Source organism: Loxodonta africana, chromosome 14, assembly GCF_030014295.1.
Source record: "Loxodonta africana isolate mLoxAfr1 chromosome 14, mLoxAfr1.hap2, whole genome shotgun sequence".
Taxonomy (NCBI): Eukaryota; Metazoa; Chordata; class Mammalia; order Proboscidea; family Elephantidae; genus Loxodonta; species Loxodonta africana.
In genome coordinates this window covers 18,401,839-18,426,746 of record NC_087355.1, presented here as the reverse complement: position 1 = coordinate 18,426,746, position 24,908 = coordinate 18,401,839, and the positions used below count along the sequence as shown (strand labels likewise).

The 24,908-nt window shown below is 38.6% G+C and overlaps 1 protein-coding gene across 1 annotated transcript in view; it reads right to left on the bottom strand.

The window, feature by feature from the left end:
- The window catches only part of PREX2 (phosphatidylinositol-3,4,5-trisphosphate dependent Rac exchange factor 2), a 342,394-nt gene that overhangs the window by 241,181 nt on the left and 76,305 nt on the right, over positions 1-24,908 (bottom strand). Inside the window, exons 2-4 of the mRNA XM_003408339.4 lie at positions 5,718-5,789; positions 2,982-3,104; positions 610-714 (exon numbers count right to left, since the gene is read on the bottom strand). Of these exons, the coding sequence (XP_003408387.4) occupies positions 610-714; positions 2,982-3,104; positions 5,718-5,789 (300 nt within the window). The remainder of the gene's footprint in view (positions 1-609; positions 715-2,981; positions 3,105-5,717; positions 5,790-24,908) is intronic.

The following is a 24,908-nucleotide window of genomic DNA, read 5'->3' as shown; positions in this document are numbered from 1 at the left end:
AATGTTCTAAAACTGGATTGTGGTGAAAGCTCCATAACTCCATAATTTGCTAAATATCATGGAATTGTACACTTACATTGTGGTCCTTACTGCCAATTAGATTGTCCAAATAACTGCCAAAATATGTGTTTGTCGTAATCCTAAATAAATTAAATACACATTCTTGCTCTTTTTATGAAAACTCAGGAATGTATGTAGGAGAAAGGTCAATCTTTAAATTTCCTTTTCTACCACACGCACTATTTACTTCCTTCCTGTTACTGCCCTACTTATACTCATCTTCACAAAAGTAAATGAAACCCTTGGGAGTTGGGGGCTACAAAAACTATGATAAACTCCAAGATGTAAAAACAATGATGAACTCTGGCATCAATGTCTTTCCTCACCAGAAACCTGTGGGTTCTGACAAACAACTCATAATCAGTCAATGAGGGGCCATTAACAGTGTTTCGCCATATGCAAGCTTACCCCAACTCTCACTTCTTAAATTGATCTAAGGACTCTAGCTTCCTCGCCTAGCTATGCTAAAAAAGTTGTCCATAGATTTTTACACCTGCTCTTACTCAGCCTATCAAGAAATAACAGCATAACACATAAAAATATACTTACCAAAAGAAACGTCCGGATTGTTCTTATTTTGTTAAGTTCAAGAAGCAATTTTTGTGCCTTCTCGTGGTTGCTACAATATTCATCATAGATACGAAACTTGTCTTTCTGTGAATTCAAATAAGAAGAAAATATGACCATTTTATTAGCCATTTGGAAATTTTAATCTATGTGATATTCATAAACAAATCTTTTTATGTGTTTACTGTCTCAAGAGCTATACTGGGTATGTGTGGTATATGTAAAATTTTTGTTTATTTTCCCTGTCCTCTGAAGAATAATAGCCTAGAACTGGAGATAGACATATAATTATACTCCAATATGAGGCAGCCATTAATAGATACACGAACCAAGTGGTGGCAATGTAACAGAAGAGAATACGTAGCTTTGCCAGGAAGATTCAGATACGGCTTTAAAAAGGAATTAACATCTGAGAAAGGTCCAGAGAAAGGAGTCCATGATTTCCAGGCAGAGGGAGGGAAGACAGTCATTTTAGGTAGAGGGAAAACACTTGCCAGATCATATAGGAATGGGGGAATATGGTACTCCAGAATTCACATACAACTATGTGGACAACTAGGCAGAGGGACACTGATAAACGAGAACTATCTACAAACAAATGACTAAGATAACGACAAACCCTGAAGACACTACAAATGAGAGATCATTTCAGAAAGAGATACATGTTATTACAGAAAGGTCAGGAAATAGAGGCTACTTTCTAAAGAGTTGCCACGTTGTGAAGGATTTACAATTCTATGGAGCTCCAAAACACAAACCTGTGACCACTAGATGGAAATTTCAGGCAAAGTGATGGGCAGATTCAGGATCAACATAAAGATCTGCTAACAATAAGAGACGTCACTAAAAGTGATCAAGAAGAAACAAACATCTTTCATAGATGATATAAAGGAGATTATTTCAAAAAGGAATTTCATCATCATGACATCTAAACTCCCTTCCATCTGTAAGGTCTTCTGAAAGTGGTTATGATCACCCTCCACCAAAGCAGTACCAATAAAAATACACAAAAAGTGTATTGATCAACCATTAGAACAAAGGGGATCCTCTGAAATTTCAAAGACATGCATTTAGAAAAATTAAGTGCTGTTTAGATAGTCTGTAGAGAATGTATTGAGTCAAGTATCTCAGGAGATGGTATGTGACAGAATAAAATAAACTTCAGAAATAGTTTAGCTAAATTAATGGATGACAGATTCATAATGTGTTACTGAGGAAATGGATGTCAGGGTGCAAGATTTCCACGTGTGGCCTCCAGATTGAGACAGGAACTATTCCAACTGGCACAAGATTCCAGTTTTTTCATGAAAGAGAATAGGCTCCAGTAAGTGGACACAAATGTACCTGGCTCCCAGCTGTGCCCCCAAAAAGCACAGCTTAATCTTCCTATGCCCAAAGAGCCTCTACCTTTCATATAATTATCTTTATGGAATATTTGCCAAGTATAAAAATAATGTATACAGAATCTGCTCACTACTTACAGTAAAATGAGTATCTTTATAAAAGACTAAATGAAAAATAAAAACAAACAAAAATTGATTTCTGTGACAGTATACCCTTGTGCACTTTTAAATCAAATGTCAATTGTGTAGCGTTTTTATAAATAAATGAACTTGAACTGATATTCTGAAGACAAGGATCTGTGGAGTAGTATCAACAGCAGCACTTTTTTTTTTTGTATGAATGCCCTTTCATTCTGAAAACAATTTTTACTTAACAGGTGCTTTTTACTTCACATACGGATTGCATAATTTCTGCTATCATGTAAAAAGACATGAAAATGGTCATACGGGTAGAAGAGACATGATTCGAATCGAATGATGTCTATAAAGGAGAACTAGTTAATTATTCTGCCCTGCTCGGTACAACCTTCTGAGTAGCCCTCTACTCTCTGAGAGAAATTTAAATGCAGGTGTCTGTATACCTAGAGCCACTTGGTTTGCTCACCTCCAGGTTTGTCACAAATCAATTCACAATGGCTCTTCATGCCATTATACAAGCAAAGATTTTCTGCCTCAAAAGAAAAACACTCAATGTTTGAGGGAAACATAAATATCCATTCATTACAAATAGCCCGAATATTCAGTAGAACTCAAAGCTACATAGAATGCAAAGAACTAGCTTGTCGGGGAAAAGGAAAAGCTATTTATTCTTCGGTGAATAAAATGGATGATGTGAGACATGCTCTCCCTTTTCTGGCTCTAAATGAAAGAGTTCATCGGCCTTAAGAGACCCCACACTTGGTGTCAAGTTTTACTTCTAGCACTAAATCCACACATACTATTACACCAAAAGCTAAACCTTAAAATATAGGGGGTAAGAGCTTTTAAAATAAACATAGAAATTTATCCTACAAAGTGTAGAAAGCAGGTCCCCACTTCTTGTTGAGCGTTAGGTTCGGGATGCAAGCATTCTTCGACAGCTTTTAAAAATTCTTTATGTACTGCAAGGATATCTTCGATGTTTGAGAAGAGCATCTGCAAATAAATGCATGTATAAGTAAGCACCAAAGTGAGGCAAGTAAAAAAGAAAATCTAGGCGAGTATAGTATTTTTCCTCCAAACTGAGAACCTCTGTGGTTAACTACCAATTGCCATGGAATAGATCCCAACTCATGACGACCCCATGTGAGTCACTAGAACTGTGCTCCACAGGGTTTTCAATGGCTAGCTTTTTGGAAGTAGATTGCAAGGCCTTTCTTCCAAGGTGCTTCTGGGTAAACTTGAACCTCCAACCTTTCAGTTAGTAGTAGAGCATGTTAGCCATTCGTGCCACCTGGTCACTCCCCATGGTTAACTGTCCGCATCCATTCCAACCTCCCACCTTATTGCACGTCCCTTCCACCTCCACAATACTGGCTCTCAGGGCAACCTTGATTGGCTGAAACCAAGCATGGTAGTTCCACTCCCTTCACTAAGAAGGACTGTGGGTAAAACTATGTGGGCATATTTGATTACAGGCTTTTGGGGAAGGGGCTTCTTTGCTCCTAAGAAGGACACCCTAAAATGTACAGTCCTTTCTTCCTTTTGGAAGGTGCCCTATGTGGAAGTGAGTCTGGGACAGCTACAAGAGCCATTTTTTCAGCCCTGGAAGGAATCAGCCCAGGAGCAAAGCTGATACCTGGATGGTGGAGTACAGAGCTAGAGAGAACCTAGCAACCTTGCGAATCTCACTGAGTCAGCAATCCTGAAACTTCTCGTCTGTCTGGAGTTCCTAATAAGTGAACTAAGGTATCTTCAAGTCAGTTTGAGTAATAGGTTTCTTTTGCTCGCAACCAAAAAGTATACTAACTAAAAAATTCCCATGGTAGGAGAATTTGAAAGCTAGGTATTTAACTGATGGGGAAATTGAAACAGATATCAGAACCTACAAAATCATTTAAAATATTTTTATTTTTCAGAAAATAAAACAGCAGGTTAGCATGATAAATAAATATCAATGATAATTTTTACACCTAGAATGAGTAATAACAACTATACATACATATGCATACATACCCATTGCCATCGGGTTGATTCTGACTCATAGCAACCCTGTAAGGGCAAAGTAGAACTGCCCCAAAAGGGTTTCTAAGGAATGGCTGGTAGATTTGAACTGCTGACCTTTTAGTTAGCAGCCAAGCTCTTAACCACTACAGCATCAGGGCTCCAATAACAACTATAAACCAAAAAACCAAAGCCATTGTCATTGAGTCAATGCTGACTCATGGCGACCCTACAGCACAGAGTAGAACTGCCCCATATGGTTTCCAAGGAGCACCTGGTGGGTTCAAACTGCAGACCTCTTGGTTGGCAGCCATAGCTCTTAACCACTATGCCACCAGGACTTCCATAACAAGTATAGTACCATTATTAATGGCAAATTTTCACCTACCGCTACTTAACATCTCACAATTTTCCTTGCCTACAATTTAAAAGAAGTACTTAACACATTTATTTCTTGGTTGAATCTATTACATGGACTTTCCTTGCTGCACCAGTGGACCATCCAAATCCATGTTCCTTATTATCGCAGAGACTGGAAGTCTTGTTTGCCCATGACCTGCCTTCCTCAGACACCTCTAGCAATCATTTTACACACTGACCAGCTCCTTTGCTTCTCATAGACATTAAGGTTTTAAGTCTCAGGCTTATTTTTCTTCCTCTTTTCAAACATTTCCACAGCTTCATTACAAAATATCTCTGTCTCTTCCATGCCATCTTCTTAACCTCCTGTTTCTTTCCCCAAACACTAGTTGGCTGTTTTCTAATTGTCACCAACACAAGTGACTGGTACAAAGTCTTATACTAGAACTGAAGAAAAGTTGAAAGGTTCTGCAGTAACGCCTCACAGATAAAATTTTATCTAAAGGGACCTCATGCTTGGTTCAAGGACTCTGATGTTAATGTAACACATCAACTTGGGTAGACTATGATTCTGGTGATATGGTAGACATTGGACTGACTGCTCTTCCATAATGTAATATAACATAATCACCTCCGTGATGAGATTTGCTATAACATAATCACCACCATGAAGAGATCTGCTATGAGCAGCCAATCAGTTGAAAAGTGGGTTTCCTTGGAGATGTGGCCTGCCTCTAGTATACAAATGGATGTTCCAGCAAGGCTCACTCTCACTCTGGATCCTGCATCTGACTTATCATCATCTGACCTCCAGTTCTTGGGATGTGAGCCAGCAACCTGCTGTCTGACCTGCCAATTTTGGGTTTGTCAGCCCCTGCAACCATGTGAGTCAGAAGAAGCCTCCAGTCTGATGCCTGACCCACGGATTTTGGGACTCACCAGCCCCCACAACTGCATAAGCCATTTTCTTCAATTAAGTCTCTCTCTATATGGGGCCCTGGTGGTGCAGCAGTTAAGAGCTATAGTTGCTAACCAAGAGGTCGGCAATATGAATCCACCATCCGCTCCTTGGAGACCGTGTAGGGCAGTTCTACTCTGTCCTGTAGGGTCACTATGAGTTGGAATAAACTGGACAGCAAAGAGTTTGGTTTTTGGTTTTCTACATATTTACATATATATACATTTCACTGGTTTTGCTTCTCTAGAGAATCCAGCCTAAGACAAGGGCCAACTGTATCTCCTCACCTTCACTGTTTCTTCTGTTACATTTTTGTCAACTTTGGATGCAGCACACTGGTTCATTCGGTGTAAAAATGCCTGCATGAAACAAGAAAAGGTATTATAAAGGTAATATTGGGTTAATACAATAACAGGTATTGATCAGAAATAAATTTTTTGCAAGAAACAAAAGTTTAAAAATCCAATTGTTGAATATAATAATTTGTTATAAAAGGTGATATTCTTATGTATTGCTGCTCCTACCTGGGAATTATAATTCCTTTATAGTGTTGGGGCAGGGCCATAAGTGACCAATCCACCCACTGCAAGTATGTATGAATTAAATTTATCCACCAGGATCTCAAAATTATGTGGTGAAAATTTACTTCTAAGGGAAAACTTCTAAGGCTCGTAAAACACAAAAATGATCAAAACATAATTTTTTAATGGCATTTCTAATGAAAACCAAAGAACCATAAATTCTGGATTGACTTCCTTAAAACCTTTACAACTGAGAGAGAGAGAGACTCTGTATGTGTGTGTGCAAGCGTGTGTATGTTCCGTGACTGCGAATAATCATTTCCAGGAGTGGTCCTTCAAGAAGGAATAAGAGAATTTTCCTTTCCCTCTACCCCTCACTTTTAGTAAGCCAGAATTTGTATTTCTGAGGTCAGGTCAGAAAACCTCCATAGTTGTATTGTAGGCAAATAAGCTCGTTAGTATTGCTAAGATTTGCACTCTTCTTGATGATCATTAAGCTTTGATTACTAGCTAGATAAGGCTTTCCACTGGATTCTGCCTCATGGTCACCCCATTTGTGTCAAAACAGAACTCTGCTCCCTGGGGTTTTCAATGGCTGATTTTTTATAAGTAGATCAGGCATTTCTTCCAAAACACCTCTGGTGACTCAAACCTCCAGCCTTTTAGTTAGCAGCCAAGAGTGTTAACCATCTGCACCACTCAGGGACTTCAATGGCTAGATAAGCTCTTATTTTTGCAAGAAAAAAACAGAAGGAGTTATGTATATTAGGCCTTAAAGAAGAAGGTTTAGATAGGAAAGGAGAAGAGACGTTCCATCTTGCAAATATGATTTGTGTCCTCTGAGACATTCATTGTCCATTAACTACCTAGTAACCAAGTGAGTTCACTCCCTCCCTTGCCTGTCTTTGCCTACTGCCTGCCTGGCAGGATATGACTTCAAAGCCCACCAACTCCCTGGACGTCTCCAGGGAACATCTGGATACTACATCAAACAAAGGAAAATTAAGAATAATATTTTGAAATGTTATATTTACAAAGAGCTAAAAGATGAATAAAACCCTGGATTGTTCATAATATTCAGAAATTATCACACTAAACACATTGCTAGTATGAGTATAAAACAGCATTGCTTTTTTTTTGAGGGCAACTTGATGATATCTCAAAATTTTAAATGGACACTGTCTTTAACCCAACAATCTACTTTGAAGAATTTATCCAAAGAAAATATTCAGACAAGAGGTTTCACTGTATCGATTACAAAAATGGAAAAATTGGCAACAACATAAATGCCCATCAATAAGGGAATCATTAGGTCCCACCCCGTCTGGACATGGGAGAAAGAAGAAAACTAAAGACACAAGAGGAAGATTAGTCCAAAGGATTAATGAATCACAACTATCACAGTCTCCACCAGACTGAGTCCAGCACAACTGGACGGTACCCGGCTACCACCACCAATTGCTCTGACAGGGATTACAATAGCAGGTCCCGGACACAGCTGGAAAAAAATGTAGAACAAAATTCAAACTCAGAAAAAAAGACCAGACTTACTGGTCTGACAGAGACTGGATAAACACCGAGAGTATGGCCCCCAGACACCCTTTTAACTCAGTACTGAAGTCACTCCTGAGTTTCACCCTTCAGCCAAAGATGAGACAGACCCATAAAACAAAACAAGAATAAATGGTCACACCAACCCTGGGGCAAGGACAATAAGGCAGGAGAGGACAGGAAAGCTGGTAATGGGGAACCCAAGTTTGAGAAGGGGAAAGTGTTGACATATTGTGGGGTTGGCAACCAAAGTCACAAAACAATATGTGTATTAATTGTTCAATGAGAAACTAATTTGCTCTGTAAACCTTCATCTAAAGCACAACAAATATTATTTAGTAATAAATAAATTTTTAAAAAACCATTGCCGTCAAGTCGGTTCCAACTCATAGTGACCCTATAGGTCAGAGTAGAACTGCCCCATAGAGTTGCCAAGGAGTGCCTGGTGGATTTCAACTGCCGACCTTTTGGTTAGCAGCTGTAGCACTTAACCACTACACTTCCACCTATTTTCGTAAATAAATAAGGGAATCATTAAATATATTATGCTATTTTTTTTATATCCATATTATAGCATATTTATGGAAAAAGTGCAATCATAAACAAAATGTGATGAAAATTGTATATACTTATGTGTGCGTATAAACCAAATGTCTACAAAATATTGGGGATGAAAAAATTTACTAAGTGGCATACCTGATATGTGTGTGCATACATACTCACACCTACATGAGTATAATGTCAGTGTGTGTTCATTCTGAGAAAAAACATGTATCCTATACCAAAATGTAAACAGTGGTTCTCTCCAGGTGGTAGGATTACAGGTGGCCTTTGCATACTTTATTTTCAGAAAGTGAGCATATTATAACTTCTAGCAGTGAGCATGTTACAATTTTTATGAAAAGAAAACAAATAAAATAATATAAAAGAAATAAACAGACAAAGATCTCACACTTAGCATCAGCTTCAGCACTGTCTTTATACATGATTCAACCAGTTCATGGTTGGGATTCCATAACCGCAAAGTCATATAAGCACATACTGATATTCCCAACACCTTAACTTCAGTTAAATTAAATAAAAACAAATTAAAAATTATTGGATGCCACCTCAACTTTCTTTTTGGGGGGGGGGCAATGTGATGCAATTGTTTTAACTATTGTGTAAAGTTAGGTATAAGTGGTGAAAGAAAGAGGTTTTGAATTTTCTGACTTTCCGTGCCCATCTTAATCAGCATTTTGTTTTGTTTTTCATTTGTTTCATTTTCCTTGAATATTTTTCCATCTACTCACACCAAAAAATGCTCTTGAGCCCTTTCCATTAAGTCTTAAAGTAATGTGGTTGATTCACATGTCTCATTGACCACATAGTAAACAGGGAGCCTCTCGTGCAAGCAAAGCTTAAACTTCACCTCTACGTTTGTAAACCTTCTCTTCATAAACCAAACTCAGCCACATTTTGAAACCGATAAATTAAAACAATGAGGTAAAAAAATAAAAATAAAAATGAGTTAGAAGGAAACATAAAAACAAAAGCCACTGCCATTGAGTCAATTCCGAGTCATAGTGACCCGGTAGGCTACCTGTTTACTACATGGTCAATATGAAATGTAAACTAGGCATGTAAATCAACCACATTATCTTAAGACTAAATGGAGAGGGTTAAAGAGCATTTTTTTGGTATGAGTGGTATGAGTAGATGGAAAAATAACCAAGAAAAACGAAACTGAAGTTAGAAACAAAATAATGCTAATTAAGGAGACATACAAGATGAAAAAGTAAACCATACCTTTATCTGACTTTTTATCTTCTTATTCTCTGTGCTAAGATGAAACTTTTTGTTTAAATAAAAAAGAAAACCTGGAACTTGTTAACATTTCTGACCAAGCATTTCTTTTTCCCCAAGAGCCTCATTTTATACAACAGCGAAGGCAGATTTAGATGGTTTGCTGAGAGGGCAAAATCAGGAAAACTGACTTTTTTTTTTTTTAATAAAATGCATAGCAAGTCTTCCTCCCTGAAGATAAAAATAAATACGCTTTTTCAGAATCATCCTTTAACAACCAGTGTCTACAGGGTCTTTTGAGGCTGTAGTAATTGCGACATTTAACCCTCCTAAAATCTCAACCAAAGGAGCCTTGGTGGTGCAGCGAACAAGCACTCAGCTGCTAACCGAAAGGTTGCTGGTTCTAACCCACCAGCCAGCTGCTCTGAGGAAAGATGTGGCAGTTTGCTTCCGTAAAGACGTACAGCCTTGGCAACTCTATGGGGCTGTTCTATCATGTAGGGTCTCTATGAGTCGGAATAAACTCGATGGCAATTGGGTGGAATCTCAATCAAGAAAGCATTAGTAACCTAGTCACAAAAACACCTGGTGGATTTAATATACTGTTTTAGCTCATTGTTCATTCATTCTCACTGGCCTATAATTTCATCGGAATTAGGCCATCTTCATCTTGGCACAACGATATTAAAAATGAGCACTGTAAAAGTAACTTTTAATGCCAATTGCCCTCAAACTTTTCATTGTGTATAAGGCTTAGGGAGCTCTGGTGGCTTAGCTGCTAACTGAAAGGTCAAAGGTTCGAACCCACCAGCCACTCTGTGGGAGAAAGATGTGGCAGTCAGCTTCTATAAAGATTACAGCCTTGGGAACTCTGTGGGACAGTTCTACTCTGTCCTATAGGGTCACCATGAGTCAGAATGGACTCAGTGGCAATGGGTTGTTTGTTTGTCTTATTTTATAATAAGGCTTGAAGAATTTGTTCCAAACACAGATTCTCTGGCCCTCTCTCCAGAAGGACTGATCCACCAGATTGGTTTTAGACCCAAAAATCTGCATTTTGAACAAGCTCCCTAGACTATTCTGATACAGTTGGTTCAGAGACCACATTTTGATGAACATGTTTATTCTTCCAGAGGCTGAAAAAACAAACTTAATGAAACAAATGAGTTTTAATAGGAAAAACGGGTTCACTTATTTCACCTGGACTTTCACCTCTATGTCACAGACTGGTTAAAAAAACGCATTGCCATAGAGTCAATTTTGACTCATAGTGACCCTATAGGACAGAGCAGAACTACCCCATACAGTTTCCAAGGAGCACCTGGTGGATACGAACTGCTGACTTTCTGGTTAGGAGCCGTAGCACTTAACCACTACACCACCAGGATTTCCACAGGCTGGTTCCAAAAACGCAACAACCCAATGCTGCCGAGTCGATTCCGACTCATAGACAGGCTGGTTATCTCCGTGCAATTCCCTTTTCTTCAGCCACTTGAGGTTGCTGATACCTTGTTATCTGATATCCTGCCAGAGGACCCTCAACCAATGAAATCACGTAGTGGGTAGCTTAAAATTCTGAAGGCTAGTGAGATACAGAGACAGGTGCATCAGATAAGATACTCTAGGAGCAAGTGAAGCTCACAGATGCTCCTGTATGTACATTTCAGCTTGCACAGTGTTATTACGCACTCAGTGCCCCTAACAATGATTCCTCCCAACATATTCCTAGATCTCTTTCTGGTCACAGGGTACCTTACTCCCATTCAGGGAGAACTCATCATTCACTTTCTCTTTAATTTGCTCCATATTTTATTCTTTTACTGTAATCTGGTGCCAGCATATGTTAAAGGTCACATACTACTAGTTAAAGTCTAAGAAAGCTAAAAATATCACAGTTTTGCTACCGAGAAATCTGAAGAAGGGACATAACTCAGAAAGGTATAATAGGAAGATGATAGCAATCCCCTTTCTCCCGGTCTGCTTACCAGCCACTGCTAGTTCAAAAGTAAGATGAAATCAGAGCCCACTGCCACGTTTTATTCTCAGAATACATTTCCTTATTTTATCATTTTTTAGCACTAAACGATTTCTCTCATTTTCTCCTTTTCACTTTTCACTTTTTGCATTAGTCAGGCATATATAGTAGGTCACTCTTAAAATTCCTGCAGATGATAATGCTTTACACTTTTAATTCTAGGTATGCGATGCAAATCTAAACGTCATAGTATTGTGAAAGCACTTAACTTTATGACACCTATAAATATTCTACAGGCAGAATGATCTTAGTAATCTGTCACATTAAAAATGTGGCTATTCTGGAGGACCAGGGAATTGACACCAATATAGCTGGAAAAAAATCAGATAAAAGAATTGAAAAAAATGAAGAAACCCTAAGAATCATGTGGGACTCTATCAAGAAGAATAACTTGCGTGTGATTGGAGTCCCAGAACAGGGAGGAATACCAGAAAACACAGAGAGAATAGGTGAAGATCTGTTGGCAGAAAACTTCCCTGACATCATGAAAGACGAAAGGATATCTATCCAAGATGCTCATTGAACCCCATTTAAGATTGATCCAAAAAGAAACTCACCAAGATATATTATCATCAAACTTGCCAAAACCAAAGATAAAGAGAAAACTTAAAAAGTAACCAGGGATAAAAGAAATCTTTCCTACAAAGGAGAATCAATAAGAATAAACTCAGACTACGCAGCAGAAACCATGCAGTCAAGAAGGCAATGGGATGACATATATAGAGCACTGAAGGAGAAAAACTGCCAGCCAAGGATCATATATCCAGCAAAACTCTCTCTCAAATATGAAGGCAAAATTAAAACATTTACAGATAAACACAAGCTTAGAGAATCTGCAAAAACCAAACCAAAGCTACAAGAAATACTAAAGGAAATTGTTTGCTCAGAAAACCAGTAACATCAGATACCAGCACAACACAACGTCACAGAACATCCTGATACGAACTCAAATACGGAAATCACAAAAACAAATTCAGATTAATTTTAAAAAGAAAATAAAGCTCAAAACAGAGAATCAAAAAAAAAATGTAAAAGATCACAATAATCAAAAAGAGGTGGTATGCAACTGGTATAGAACTGCCATATGGAGAGAGATACAATGCAATATAGGACAATACAAGTTAGGTTTTTACTTAGAAAAATAGGGGTAAATATTAAGGTAACCACAAAGAGGTATAACAACTACATAACTCAAAATAAAAACCAAGAAAAACATAACAACTCAGCAAACATAAAGTCAAATACTATGAAAATCAGGAACACACAATTTACAAAGAAAAACTTCTCAGCACAAAAAAGTAAGTGGAAAAATGAAATTCTCAACAACACACGTAAAAAGGCATCAAAATGACAACACTAAACACTTATCTATAATTACGCTGAATGTAAATGGACTAAGCGCACCAATAAAGGGACAGAGAGTCTCAGACTGGATAAAGAAACACGATCCGTCTATATGCTGCCTACAAGAGACACATCTTAGACTTAGAGACACAAAAAAACTAAAACTCAAAACATGGAAAAAAATATATCAAGCAAACAATAAGCAAAAAAGAGCAGCAGTAGCAATATTAATTTCTGACAAAACAGACTTTAAAGTTAAATCCACCACAAAGGATAAAGAAGGACACTACATAATGATTAAAGGGGCAATTGACCAGGAAGATATAACCATATTAAATATTTATGCACCCAATGACAGGGCTGCAAGATACACAAAACAAACTTTAACAGAACTGAAAAGTGAGATAGACACCTCCACAATTATAGTAGGAGACTTCAACACACCACTTTCGGAGAAGGACAGGACATCCAGTAAGAAGCTCAATAGAGACACGGAAGACCTAATTGCTACAATCAACCAACTTGACCTCATTGACTTAAACAGAACACTCCACCCAACTGCTGCAAAGTATACTTTTTTTCTAGCGCACAGGGAACATCCTCTAGAATAGACCACATATTAGGTCATAAAACAAACCTTTGCAGAATCCAAAACATCAAAATATTACAAAGCATCTTCTCAGACCATAAGGCCATAAAAGTAGAAATCAATAACAGAAAAACCAGGGAAAAGAAATCAAATACTTGGAAACTGAACAATACACTGATCAAAAAAGACTGGGTTATAGAAGACCTTAAGGAGGGAATAAAGAAATTCATAGAATGCAACATGAATGAAAACACTTCCTATCAAAACCTCTGGAACACAGCAAAAGCAGTGCTCAGAGGCCAATTTATATCAATAAATGCACACATACAAAAGGAAGAAAGAGCCAAAATCAGAGAACTGTCCCTACAACTTGAAGAAATAGAAAGCGAGCAACAAAAGAATCCACCAGGCACCAGAAGAAAACAAATAATAAAAATTAGAGCTGAACTAAATGAATTAAAAAAAAAAATTTTTTTAGTTCAGAGAACAGAAAAACAATTGAAAGCATTAACAAAGCCAAAAGCTGGTTCTTTGAAAAAATTAACAAAATTGTTAAACCATTGGCCAGACTGACTAAAGAAATACAGGAAAGGAAACAAATAATCCGAATAAGAAACGAGATGGGCCACATCACAACAGACCCAAATGAAATTAAAAGAATCGTATCAGATTATTATGAAAAATTGTACTCTAACAAATTTGCAAACCTTGAAGAAATGGATGAATTCCTGGAAAAACACTACCTACCTAAACTAACACAATCAGAAGTAGAACAACTAAATAGACCCATAACAAAAAAAGAGATTGAAACGGTAATCAAAAAACTCCCAACAAAAAAAAGCCCTGGCCCGGACGGCTTTACTGCAGAGTTCTACCAAACTTTCAGAGAAGAGTTAACACCACTACTACTAAAGGTATTTCAAAGCATAGAAAATGACGGAATACTACCTAACTCATTCTATGAAGCCACCATCTCCCTGACACCAAAACCAGGTAAAGACATCACAAAGAAAGAAAATTACAGACCTATATCCCTCATGAACATAGATGCAAAAATCCTCAACAAAATTCTAGCCAATAGAATTCAACAACATATCAAAAAGATAATCCACCATGACCAAGTGGGATTCATACCAGGTATGTAAGGCTGGTTTAATATCAGAAAAACCATTAATGTAATCCACCACATAAATAAAACAAAAGACAAAAACCACATGATCTTATCAATTGATGCAGAAAAGGCATTTGACAAAGTCCAACACCCATTTATGATAAAAACTCTCAGCAAAATAGGTATTGAAGGAAAATTCCTCAACATAATAAAGGGCATCTACACAAAGCCAACAGCCAACATCACTCTAAATGGAGAGAGCCTGAAAGCATTTCCCTTGAGAACAGGAACCAGACAAGGATGCCCTTTATCACCACTCTTATTCAACATTGTGCTAGAGGTTCTAGCCAGAGCAATTAGGCTAGACAAAGAAATAAAGGGCATCCGGATTGGCAAGAAAGAAGTAAAATTATCTCTATTTGCAGATGACATGATCTTATACACAGAAAACCCTAAGGAATCCTCCAGAAAACTAATGAAACTAATAGAAAAGTTTGGCAGAGTCTCAGGTTATAAGATAAACATACAAAAATCACTTGGATTCCTCTACATCCACAAAAAGAACATCGAAGAGGAAATAACCAAATCGATACCTTTCATAGTAGCCCCCAAGAAGATAAAATACTTAGGAGTAAATCTTACCAAAGATGTAAAAGACCTATACAAAGAAAACTACGAAGTAGTACTGCAAGAAACTAAAAAGGACCTACTTAAGTGGAAAAACATACCTTGCTCATGGATAGGAAGACTTAACATAGTAAAAATGTCTATTCTACCAAAAGCCATCTATACATACAATACACTTCCGATCCAAATTTCAATGACATTTTTTAATGTGATGGAGAAACAAATCACCAGCTTCATATGGAAGGGAAAGAAGCCTCGGATAAGTAAAGCATTACTGAAAAAGAAGAAGAAAGTGGGAGGCCTCACTCTACCTGATTTTAGAACCTATTATACAGCCACAGTAGTCAAAACAGCCTGGTACTGGTACAACAACAGGCACATAGACCAATGGAACAGAATTGAGAATCCAGATATAAATCCATCCACATACGAACAGCTGATATTTGACAAAGGCCCAGTGTCAGTTAATTGGGGAAAAGATAGTCTTTTTAACAAATGGTGCTGGCATAACTGGATATCCATTTGCAAAAAAATGAAACAGGACCCATACCTCACACCATGCACAAAAACTAACTCCAAGTGGATCAAAGACCTAAGAAAGACTAAAACGATAAAGATCATGGAAGAAAAAATAGGGACAACGTTAGGAGCCCTAATTCAAGGCATAAACAGAATACAGAATATTACCAAAAATGACGAAGAGAAACCAGATAATTGGGAGCATCTAAAAATCAAACACCTATGCTCATCTAAAGACTTCACCAAAAGAGTAAAAAGACCACCTACAGACTGGGAAAAAAATTTCAGCTATGACATCTCTGACCAGGGCCTGATCTCTAAAATCTATATGATTGTGTTAAAACTCAACCACAAAAAGACAAACAACCCAATCAAAAAGTGGGCAAAGGATATGAACACACATTTCACTAAAGAAGATATTCAGGCAGCTAACAGATACATGAGAAAATGCTCTCGATCATTAGCCATTAGAGAAATGCAAATTAAAACTACGATGAGATTCCATCTCACTCCAACAAGGCTGGCATTAATCCAAAAAACACAAAATAATAAATGTTGGAGAGGCTGCGGAGAGATTGGAACTCTTATACACTGCTGGTGGGAATGTCAAATGGTACAAGCACTTTGGAAATCCATCTGGCGTTCTCTTAAAAAGTTAGAAATAGAACTACCATACAACGCAGAAATCCCACTCCTCGGAATATACTCTAGAGAAATAAGAGCCTTCACACGAACAGATATATGCACACCCATGTTTATTGCAGCTCTGTTTACAATAGCAAAAAGCTGGAAGCAACCAAGGTGTCCATCAACGGATGAATGGGTAAAGGCAAAAGGACAAATATTGTATAAGACCACTCTTATAAGATCTTGAGAAATAGTATAAACTGAGAAGAACACATTCTTTTGTGGTTACGAGGTGGGGAGGAAGGGAGGGTGGGAGAGGGTTATTTACTGATTAGTTAGTAGATAAGAACTACTTTAGGTGAAGGGAAGGACAATACTCAATACACAGAAGGTCAGCTCAAATCGACTGGACCAAAAGCAAAGAAGTTTCCTGGATAAACTGAATGCTTCAAAGGTCAGCGGAGCAAGGGCAGGGGTTTCAGGACCATGGCTTAAGGGAACTTCTAAGTCAATTGGCAAAATAATACTATTATGAAAACATTCTGCATCCCACTTTGAAATGCGGCGTCTGGGGTCTTAAATGCTAACGAGCAGCCATCTAAGATGCATCAATGGGTCTCAACCCACCTGGAGCAAAGGAGAATGAAGAACAAGAACACCAAGGTCACAGGACAACTATAAGCCCAAGAGACAGAAAGGGCCACATGAACCAGAGACTTACATCATCCTGAGACCAGAAGAACTAGATGGTGCCCGGCCACAACTGATGACTGCCCTGACAGGGAGCACAACAGAGAACCCCTGAGGGAGCAGGAGATCAGTGGAATGCAGACCCCAAATTCTCATAAAAAGACCAGACTTAATGGTCTGACTAAGACTAAAAGAATCCCAGTGGTCATGGTCCCCAAACCTTCTGTTGGCCCAGGACGGGAACCATTCCCAAAGACAACTCATTAGACATGGATTGGACTGGACAATGGGTTGGAGGGAGATGCTGATGAGGACTGAGCTACTTGCATCAGGTGGACACTTGAGACTATGATGGCATCTCCTGTCTGGAGGGGAGATAGGAGGGTAGAGAGGGTTAGAAACTGGCAAAATTGTCATGAAAGGATAGACTGGAAGGGTTGACTCATTGGGGGAGAGTAAGTGGGAGTATGGAGTAAGGTGTATATAAGCTTATATGTGACAGACTGACTTGATTTGTAAACGTTCACTTAAAGCTCAATAAAAATTATTAAAAAAAAAAAAAATGTGGGTATTTCATCTAGATGTTGTTGTTGTTAGGTGCTGTGGAGTTGATTCCAAATTATAGCGACCCCATTTACAACAGACCGAAACACTGCCTGGTCCTTTGCCATTCTCACAATCATTGTTATGCTTATTTCATATAAATAAAGATGGGTAATTTTATGTATAAAAGTGAAAGGGTGAAAATTTAAAAGGAGCCACACTATCACAGGAAATGTATACTCATTTCACAAAAATAAATGAGAGAGAAAACAATAAGAATTTTCCTTTTACCTTTGGAGTTTAAAATAATAAAAAAATAATACCACATCACAATTCCTAGGAAGGTAAGTGTTTTGTTTTGTTTTGTTTTGTTTTGTTTTGTTTTGTTTTGTTTTGTTTTGTTTTGTTGGAAACCCTGGCTCAAAAAGATGTGATCTAGACTATTAATCATTGCTTTTCATATTCACTGAGAAAAGTTTCCTTATATACCACCACTCTCCATGTTTGGACCAAATTCAACTCAGAGATCCTCCAAAATTTGCATAATTAAATGGGCAATTAGTTAATTTTAATAAAAAGTAAAGCCAGACAAGAAAGATAGACTTTGAAGATCCAAGCTAAGAGTCATAATTAAGTACCGTATTTTGTTTCCCTTGATAATTAGTCATTGAGCTACTTTTAGCAATTAGATTTTGAGAAAGCTTCCCTTTAGAGAAGAAACATCTTCCTTATGAGACTTGGCTCCCAGTTTTAGAATACAGAATACTTTAAAGGAGCCATGCAAGAGAAAAACAACCATCACGCCATTAAATAATGGCTCCAAGCTCAAGTGGAAAGCCTGGTGGCACAGTGGTTAAGAGCTATGTCTGCTAACCAAAAGGTCAGCAGTTCAAATCCACCAAGCACCTCCCGGGAGACTGTATGGGGCAGTTCTTCTTTGTCGTATAGGGTCAGTATGAGTTGGAATCAACTCGACAGCAACAGGTTTGGTAAGGGAGAAATGAAATCCTAATGACAAAGCCTTGTCATTTGAGTTTTACCTTGAATATACGGTTGATAGTGGCACCATTTCATTGAAATGGAGAAGCCTGAAGGAAGCACAGGTTTTGGGGGGAGAATCAGTCTGTTTTGGCCATGCTGAATTTTAGATACCAATCAGAGACTAAAGCAGAGATCTCAAATAGGGAGTTGGCTGAGATTCTGAGGGGACATTAGGGCTGCAGCTAAAGAGCTTTGTGTTACCGGCATGAAGACGCAGGTCATGGAAAATGTACATATAGAGAAGAGGTAGCCACTCAGTATGTTGGAGACTGTGTGTAGATGGAGAAAATAAAAGGCCCAGGACAGAACCCTGAGACTCCAGCATTTAGAGATCAGGCAGAATAGGAGAAACCAAAGCTGAGAAAAGGCTCCCAGTAGGGTGGGAGGAAAACCAGGGCACTGGTGCCACAAAAGTCAAAAGAAGAGAAGATTTCAAGAAAATGGGACTGGTCAACTGCTTTGAACACTGCTGAGAAATCAGGTAAGGTAAATGCCCTCATTATTCACAGTAGTTGTACTCTATAATCCAGAAGACTCAAATCCATTGCTGTCCAGTCGCTTCCGACTCATAGTGACCCTACAGGACAGAGTAGAACTGCTCCAGAGGGTTTCCAAGGCTGTAAATCTTTAGAGAAGCAGATGGCCACATCTTTCTCCTAGGAGCAGCTGGTGGGTTCAAACCACTGACCTTTCGTTTAGCAGCCTAGGCTAGGCTTAACATGATTTCACAAAGAGGTCGGTCACTAGTGATCTTGACCAAAGAAGTCTCAGTGGAACAGGCTGAGGGAGAAATAGTGGATGGGGAACTCGAACCAGCCACAGAAAAATTTTAAATACGTTTTGCTGAGAAATGGAGCAGTGATATATAGAGTAGCCAGAGGTGGATTTGGGTCCAGGGAGCGTTTTTTTTTTAAGCTTGAAAATACTATATCAATCCATTCTTCACGTTTGGTATTAAACCAAAAACCCGTTGCCTATCCCAACTCATAGCGACCCTATAGGACAGAGTAGAACTGCCCCATAGGGTTTCCAAAGAGAGGCTGGTGGATTCAAACTGCCAACCTTTTGGCTAGCAGCTGAGCCCTTTACCACTGTGCCACCAGGGCTCTGTAACCTTTCTAGTCCACTGGATATGACCTTTTCCTGAAATCCTATAGATTCCCAAATTTTTTTGAGTAAGAGTGCCTCCTTTATCATGAAAAAAAAAACCGATGGGCATACATATTCAGGTATTAACATCTGTATATTTAAATACATATTAGTAATAGAATACTAGAAAAAAAATCACTGATATTTATGCTATATGCCAGGCATTTCTCTAGGCCAGTGGTTCTCAAACTTTTTAGTCTCAGGACCTGTCATGGATTGAATTGTATCCTCCTAAAATATCTGTCAACTTGGCTAGGTCATGATTCCCAGTATTATATGTTTGTCTACCATTTTGTCATCTGACGTGATTTCCCTATGTATTATAAATCCTATCACTACGATGTGATGAGATAGATTAGTGGCAGTTGTATTGATGAGGTCTACCAGATTAGAGTGTCTTGAGCCAATCTCTTTTGAGATACAAAAGAGAGAAGCAAGCAGAGAGACAAGGGGACCTCATATCACCAAGAAAGCAGTGCCAGGAGCACAGTGTGTCCTTTGGACCTGAAGTTCCTGTGCTAAGCTGCTCCCAGACCAAGGCAAGACTCATGATAAGTACCTTCCTCCAGAGCTGACAGAGAAAAAGCCTTCCCCTGGAGCCAGCGCCCTGAATTTGGGCTTCTAGCCTACTGGACTGTGAGAGAATAAACTTTTCTTTGTTAAACCCATCCACTTGTGGCAGCACTAAATGACTAAGACAGGACCTTTTGTACTCTTAAACATTGTGGAGAATCCCAAAGAGTTTTAGTTTATGTTACTTATATTTATCAACATTTAATATATTAGAAACTAAAACTTAAAACTAAGAAACATTTTAATATTGATTCAATGAATTTATTTATAAACTCATTTAAAATTAATAAACCCATTGCATGTTAATACAATAACATTTTTTATGAAAAATAACTCTTTTCCCAAAAATATTCATTAAGAAATGTAGTGTTGTTTTCCATGTTTGCAAATTTCTTTAATGCCTAGCTTAACAGAAGAGAGCTGGATTCTCATATCTGTCTTAGTTGGTTGTGATGTTGTTTTGGTTGAACTTTATGAAGAAAATAGGACCTAACGCAGATATGTAGTTGGAAAAATGTGTTAATAATTTTTTCAAACAATTGTGAATATTCTTCTTTGATATGATACCAATACTCAACAAGCAGTCACTTCTTGAAGGTTAGCTGTAATATGGGATCTGAAACCTTATCAATGCACTTTTTGTACTCTATTACATTAAAATCCATTTGTCTTGCACACTAAAAGGATCTTTTACTCATGCATGATTTTGTAATTTTTTTAATGTCGGTTCACTATACGATATTAAAAAAACTAAATCACATCTGTTAATATCATTATCCAACTTAGTAGAAAAATCTTAAAGTGTTAGAAGTTGTCAAGCATACAGTGATAGAAATTTTCACAACTCCAAATTCACTTGAAAGTTCAAATTTTATCATTGTCAATACTGTCATGTTTGAAATGACAAGCTCACTTCATTCTTTTTGAGAAAATGTCTGCCAAACACCCAAGCCTGAAAAACAACAGTTTGTTTCACAATCTTTATTTCCAGTAGGACTGATGTTCCATAGCAACTGAAACAATCATACAAATTCTTTTCCTTGAGACAAGCATAATGCTTTAGTATGCAGCTGAAATACTTCAAATGTACCTCCCGTTTACTCACACTGAGGACTAAAAAGACGCATGCTCAAGGGTCAAGAGTTAATAAAATTAATAATTTTTACTGCTTCATCAAGGACACTCTTAAGTGAAACTGAAATCCTCCTTTCCACACACCTACCACCACCACCCGCAGTGTGCAGCAGAGAAGTACACTTGTACAATTTGCCGTCACTGTTTGATTCATGATAAGGCTCCTGTATTTTTTATGCAGCATTGCTTTTGCACCATTGGTGCAAATGTAAACATTGTGCAAAGGGCAAATAAACTCTTAATATTACTAAGAAAGTCCTTGGCAGAGAATATTGAATACACCATGGACTGCCAGAAGAACGAACAGATCTGCCCTGGAAGAAGTACAGCCAGAATGTTTCTTAGAAGCAAGGATGGTGAGACTTCATTTCACACACCTTGGGATGTGTTATCAGAAGGGACCAGTCCCTAGAGAAGGACATCATGCTTGGTTTAAAAAAAAAAAAGGAAGACCCTTAATGAGATGGATTGACACAGTGGTTGCAACGATGGGCTCAAGCATAACAACGATTGTGAGGATGGTACAGGACCGGGCAGTGTTTCGTTCTGTTGTGCATAGGGTCCCTGTGAGTTGGAACCACCTCAAAGGCACCTAGCAACAGTAACAAGAAACTCCAGATGTCTGCAGACCACAATGTCAGAACCACTGTTTGAGGCATACAAGATATACCAATAAACAAAATAGTAAACAAACTCTTGCTTACATCCTACTGCACTGATGGTTAATTTCTTGCGTCAACTTGGCTAGGATATGGTTCCCAATGGTTTGGCCAAACACTAATTACTGGTCCATAGTGTAATGTAATATAATGACCTTCCAATATGCACTGCAATGTAATATAAGGTAATCAATCAGTTGAAAAGGGAGTTTCCTTAAAGTGTCTTCTGCCTCCAGACTATAAATTGATATTTTGGCAGAATTTGCTCTGTCTCTTCACTCTGCATCCTTTTCGTCACCTGACCTGTGGCTTTTGGACTTGCCCCCACAATTGTATGAGAACCAATCCCTTGAAGTAAATCAATCCCTCTGTGTGTGTGTGTGTGCGTGTGTGCGTGTGTGTGTATGTATGTGTGTACATAGATATACGGAGATATAGAGACCTCTAGAGAACACTAAGACATGGGGGTAGACAGATAATACACAATAAACATAATAGGTAAATTACTTGGTATATCAAAACACAGATGTGAAAACTGGGCAATGCAGTCATAATAATAATAATAAGCATTTGAAAAACCATATGATACTTTGCAGTAATTCTAAGACTCTCCAGATATCCAGGGCTCAATATTGGTCACCTAAATCTATGCCATGCAATTCTTTTATTTAATTAAACTGCCCTTTCTCTTGTTAAGTCCATGGCATCGTATCTCACACTGGTCAACGCCATTTGCTCTCCTTTCCTTCCTTGTATCTCTTTCCTTTGCTCTATAACTTTCACCACCCACTCCATACATAAGACTAGCAGTGGAGGGGATACAGCAGTCCACACTCCATTTCCTTGCTACCCCTTTAATAAAGAAGAAGGCATGCTTCAATTTTATTTGAAGTATCTTTCTCTATTCTTCCTCCCTAGTATCCATTCTCTCCACCAATGCCAAAAAATAATAATAATTTAACAATGTGTTTCAGACCACGATATTCCCCAGCTTAAAATCTCTGAAGGGCCCCAACCCACTAAGAACGTAACCCAAACACCTTGCCCTACTCACAAGGCCCCATATGATCCAGCTCCTCCTTCTCTCTGGCACGTTTTCTTATCCCACTTTCCCCACTAAGGACCACTGCCCAATCACATTGCCTTCCTGCTCCTCCCTACACGGGCCACACTTACTTCTATCTTAACATCATTGCAGGTCCTGCTTCCACTACGGGAGTACTCTTCATCTGGCTGTCTCCTCTCATTCAGTTCTCGGCTTTGATACCACCTTCCCAGAGAGGCCCCCATCACGCCCTACTGTCACATTACTCTGCTTCACTTGCCATTTAGCATGTACCATTCTCAATGCCATGTGTTATCTATTTGTTCATTTACTATGTCTCCAGTGTTGGAACATGAGCTTCATGAAGACAGGGACTATCTGTTTTCTTCACTGGGGTATTCACAGCACCTACAGCAATGCTGGAACTCAGTAAGCTCTTGATAAATTTTTGTGGAATAAGTGAAGAATTTTCTTCTAATTTTGATTCTTTTGAGGACCACCAGACTTATTTTATTAATTTCCCTAGTGAATTCACTTCCCAGATAGTCATCAACAATTTGGACTACCAGGCTATTATATGCACGCTTATTCTTTCCCGTTAACATATACCATGGTTTCTCATTCTCAAAACTATTGACATTTGGGGCTAGATAATTCTTTGAGGGAGCCGTGCATTATAGAGTGTTCAGGAGCATTATAGAGTGTTCAGGAGCATCCCTGTGCATTATAGAGTGTTCAGGAGCATCCCTGGTTTCTACTCACTAGGTGCGAGTAGTACCCCTACATACATTGCCACATGTTCCCCTGGGGACAAAATTGCCCCCGTTGAGAACCACTGCTATACGCAATCCCAAAACAACTATAACCAAAACGAAAATTTGTACTCATGGTGACCCCATGTGTTTCAAGTGGAACTGCGCTCCATAGGGTTTTCACAGCTGTGGGCTTTTGGAAGCAGCTTGCCAGGCCTTTCTTTTGAGGCACCTCTGGGTGGATTCAAATCTCCAACTTTTCCATTAGTAGCCTAGCACTTAAGAAGGAGTCCTTGGGTGGCACAAACTACCACCCAAAAGGTTGTAGTTACTCCCTCACAGCATTCTCTTACTGTAGTTTGGCTTAAACCAACAACCCACTGCCATTGAGTCAATTCCAACTCATAGCAACTCTATAGGACAGAGCAGAACTGCACGATAGGGCTTCCGAGAAGCAGTTGGTGGATCTGCACTGTGGACCTTTTGGTTAGCAGCTGAACGCTTAACCACTGAACCATCAGGGCTCCAACAGTTTGGCATTTAACCCACTTTTCTCTTCCCTAACCAATGATTATTGGGACAAAAATCACAGCCTTGAAAACCTTATGAAGGAGTTCTACTCTGCACACATGGGATCACCATGAGTCAGAACCACCCCATTGCCACTGCCGTTGATTCCAACTCACAGTGACCCTACAGTATCAATTAACAATAACAAAAGCTGAGCACTTAACCACTTGCACCACCCAGGGACCTCCACACCTAACACAGTGCCAAGTAAACTCCTGACTTTGAGGCTAAATGCTTTTGAATTATTTTTTTTTTTTATAGGCCATGGCTCAACGGCAGTGGGCTTGGTTTTTGGTTTGGGATGGGCTACCTTACACAAATAAGTGATTTCCAGTGTTGAGGTGGGCTTTGCCCGGTATAGTATCTCTCCATATAGTTTCCTTGTTTCAATAATTTTATGAGATTATGAGCAAGAAGTCAAACATATTTTTATAACAACCGGAATTAGGGAGAATTTACGTTAAAAATGCTTCTTAAACAACTATGAGGTATTTGTAACTCCCTTTGTATTATCTTTTCTACTCAGACACAACGAGCAATAATTACTAAATAATGTTGGTCTGCATGTCTATCCTCCACCAGACTATAAGCCCCTACAGAATATAGGCAGCAT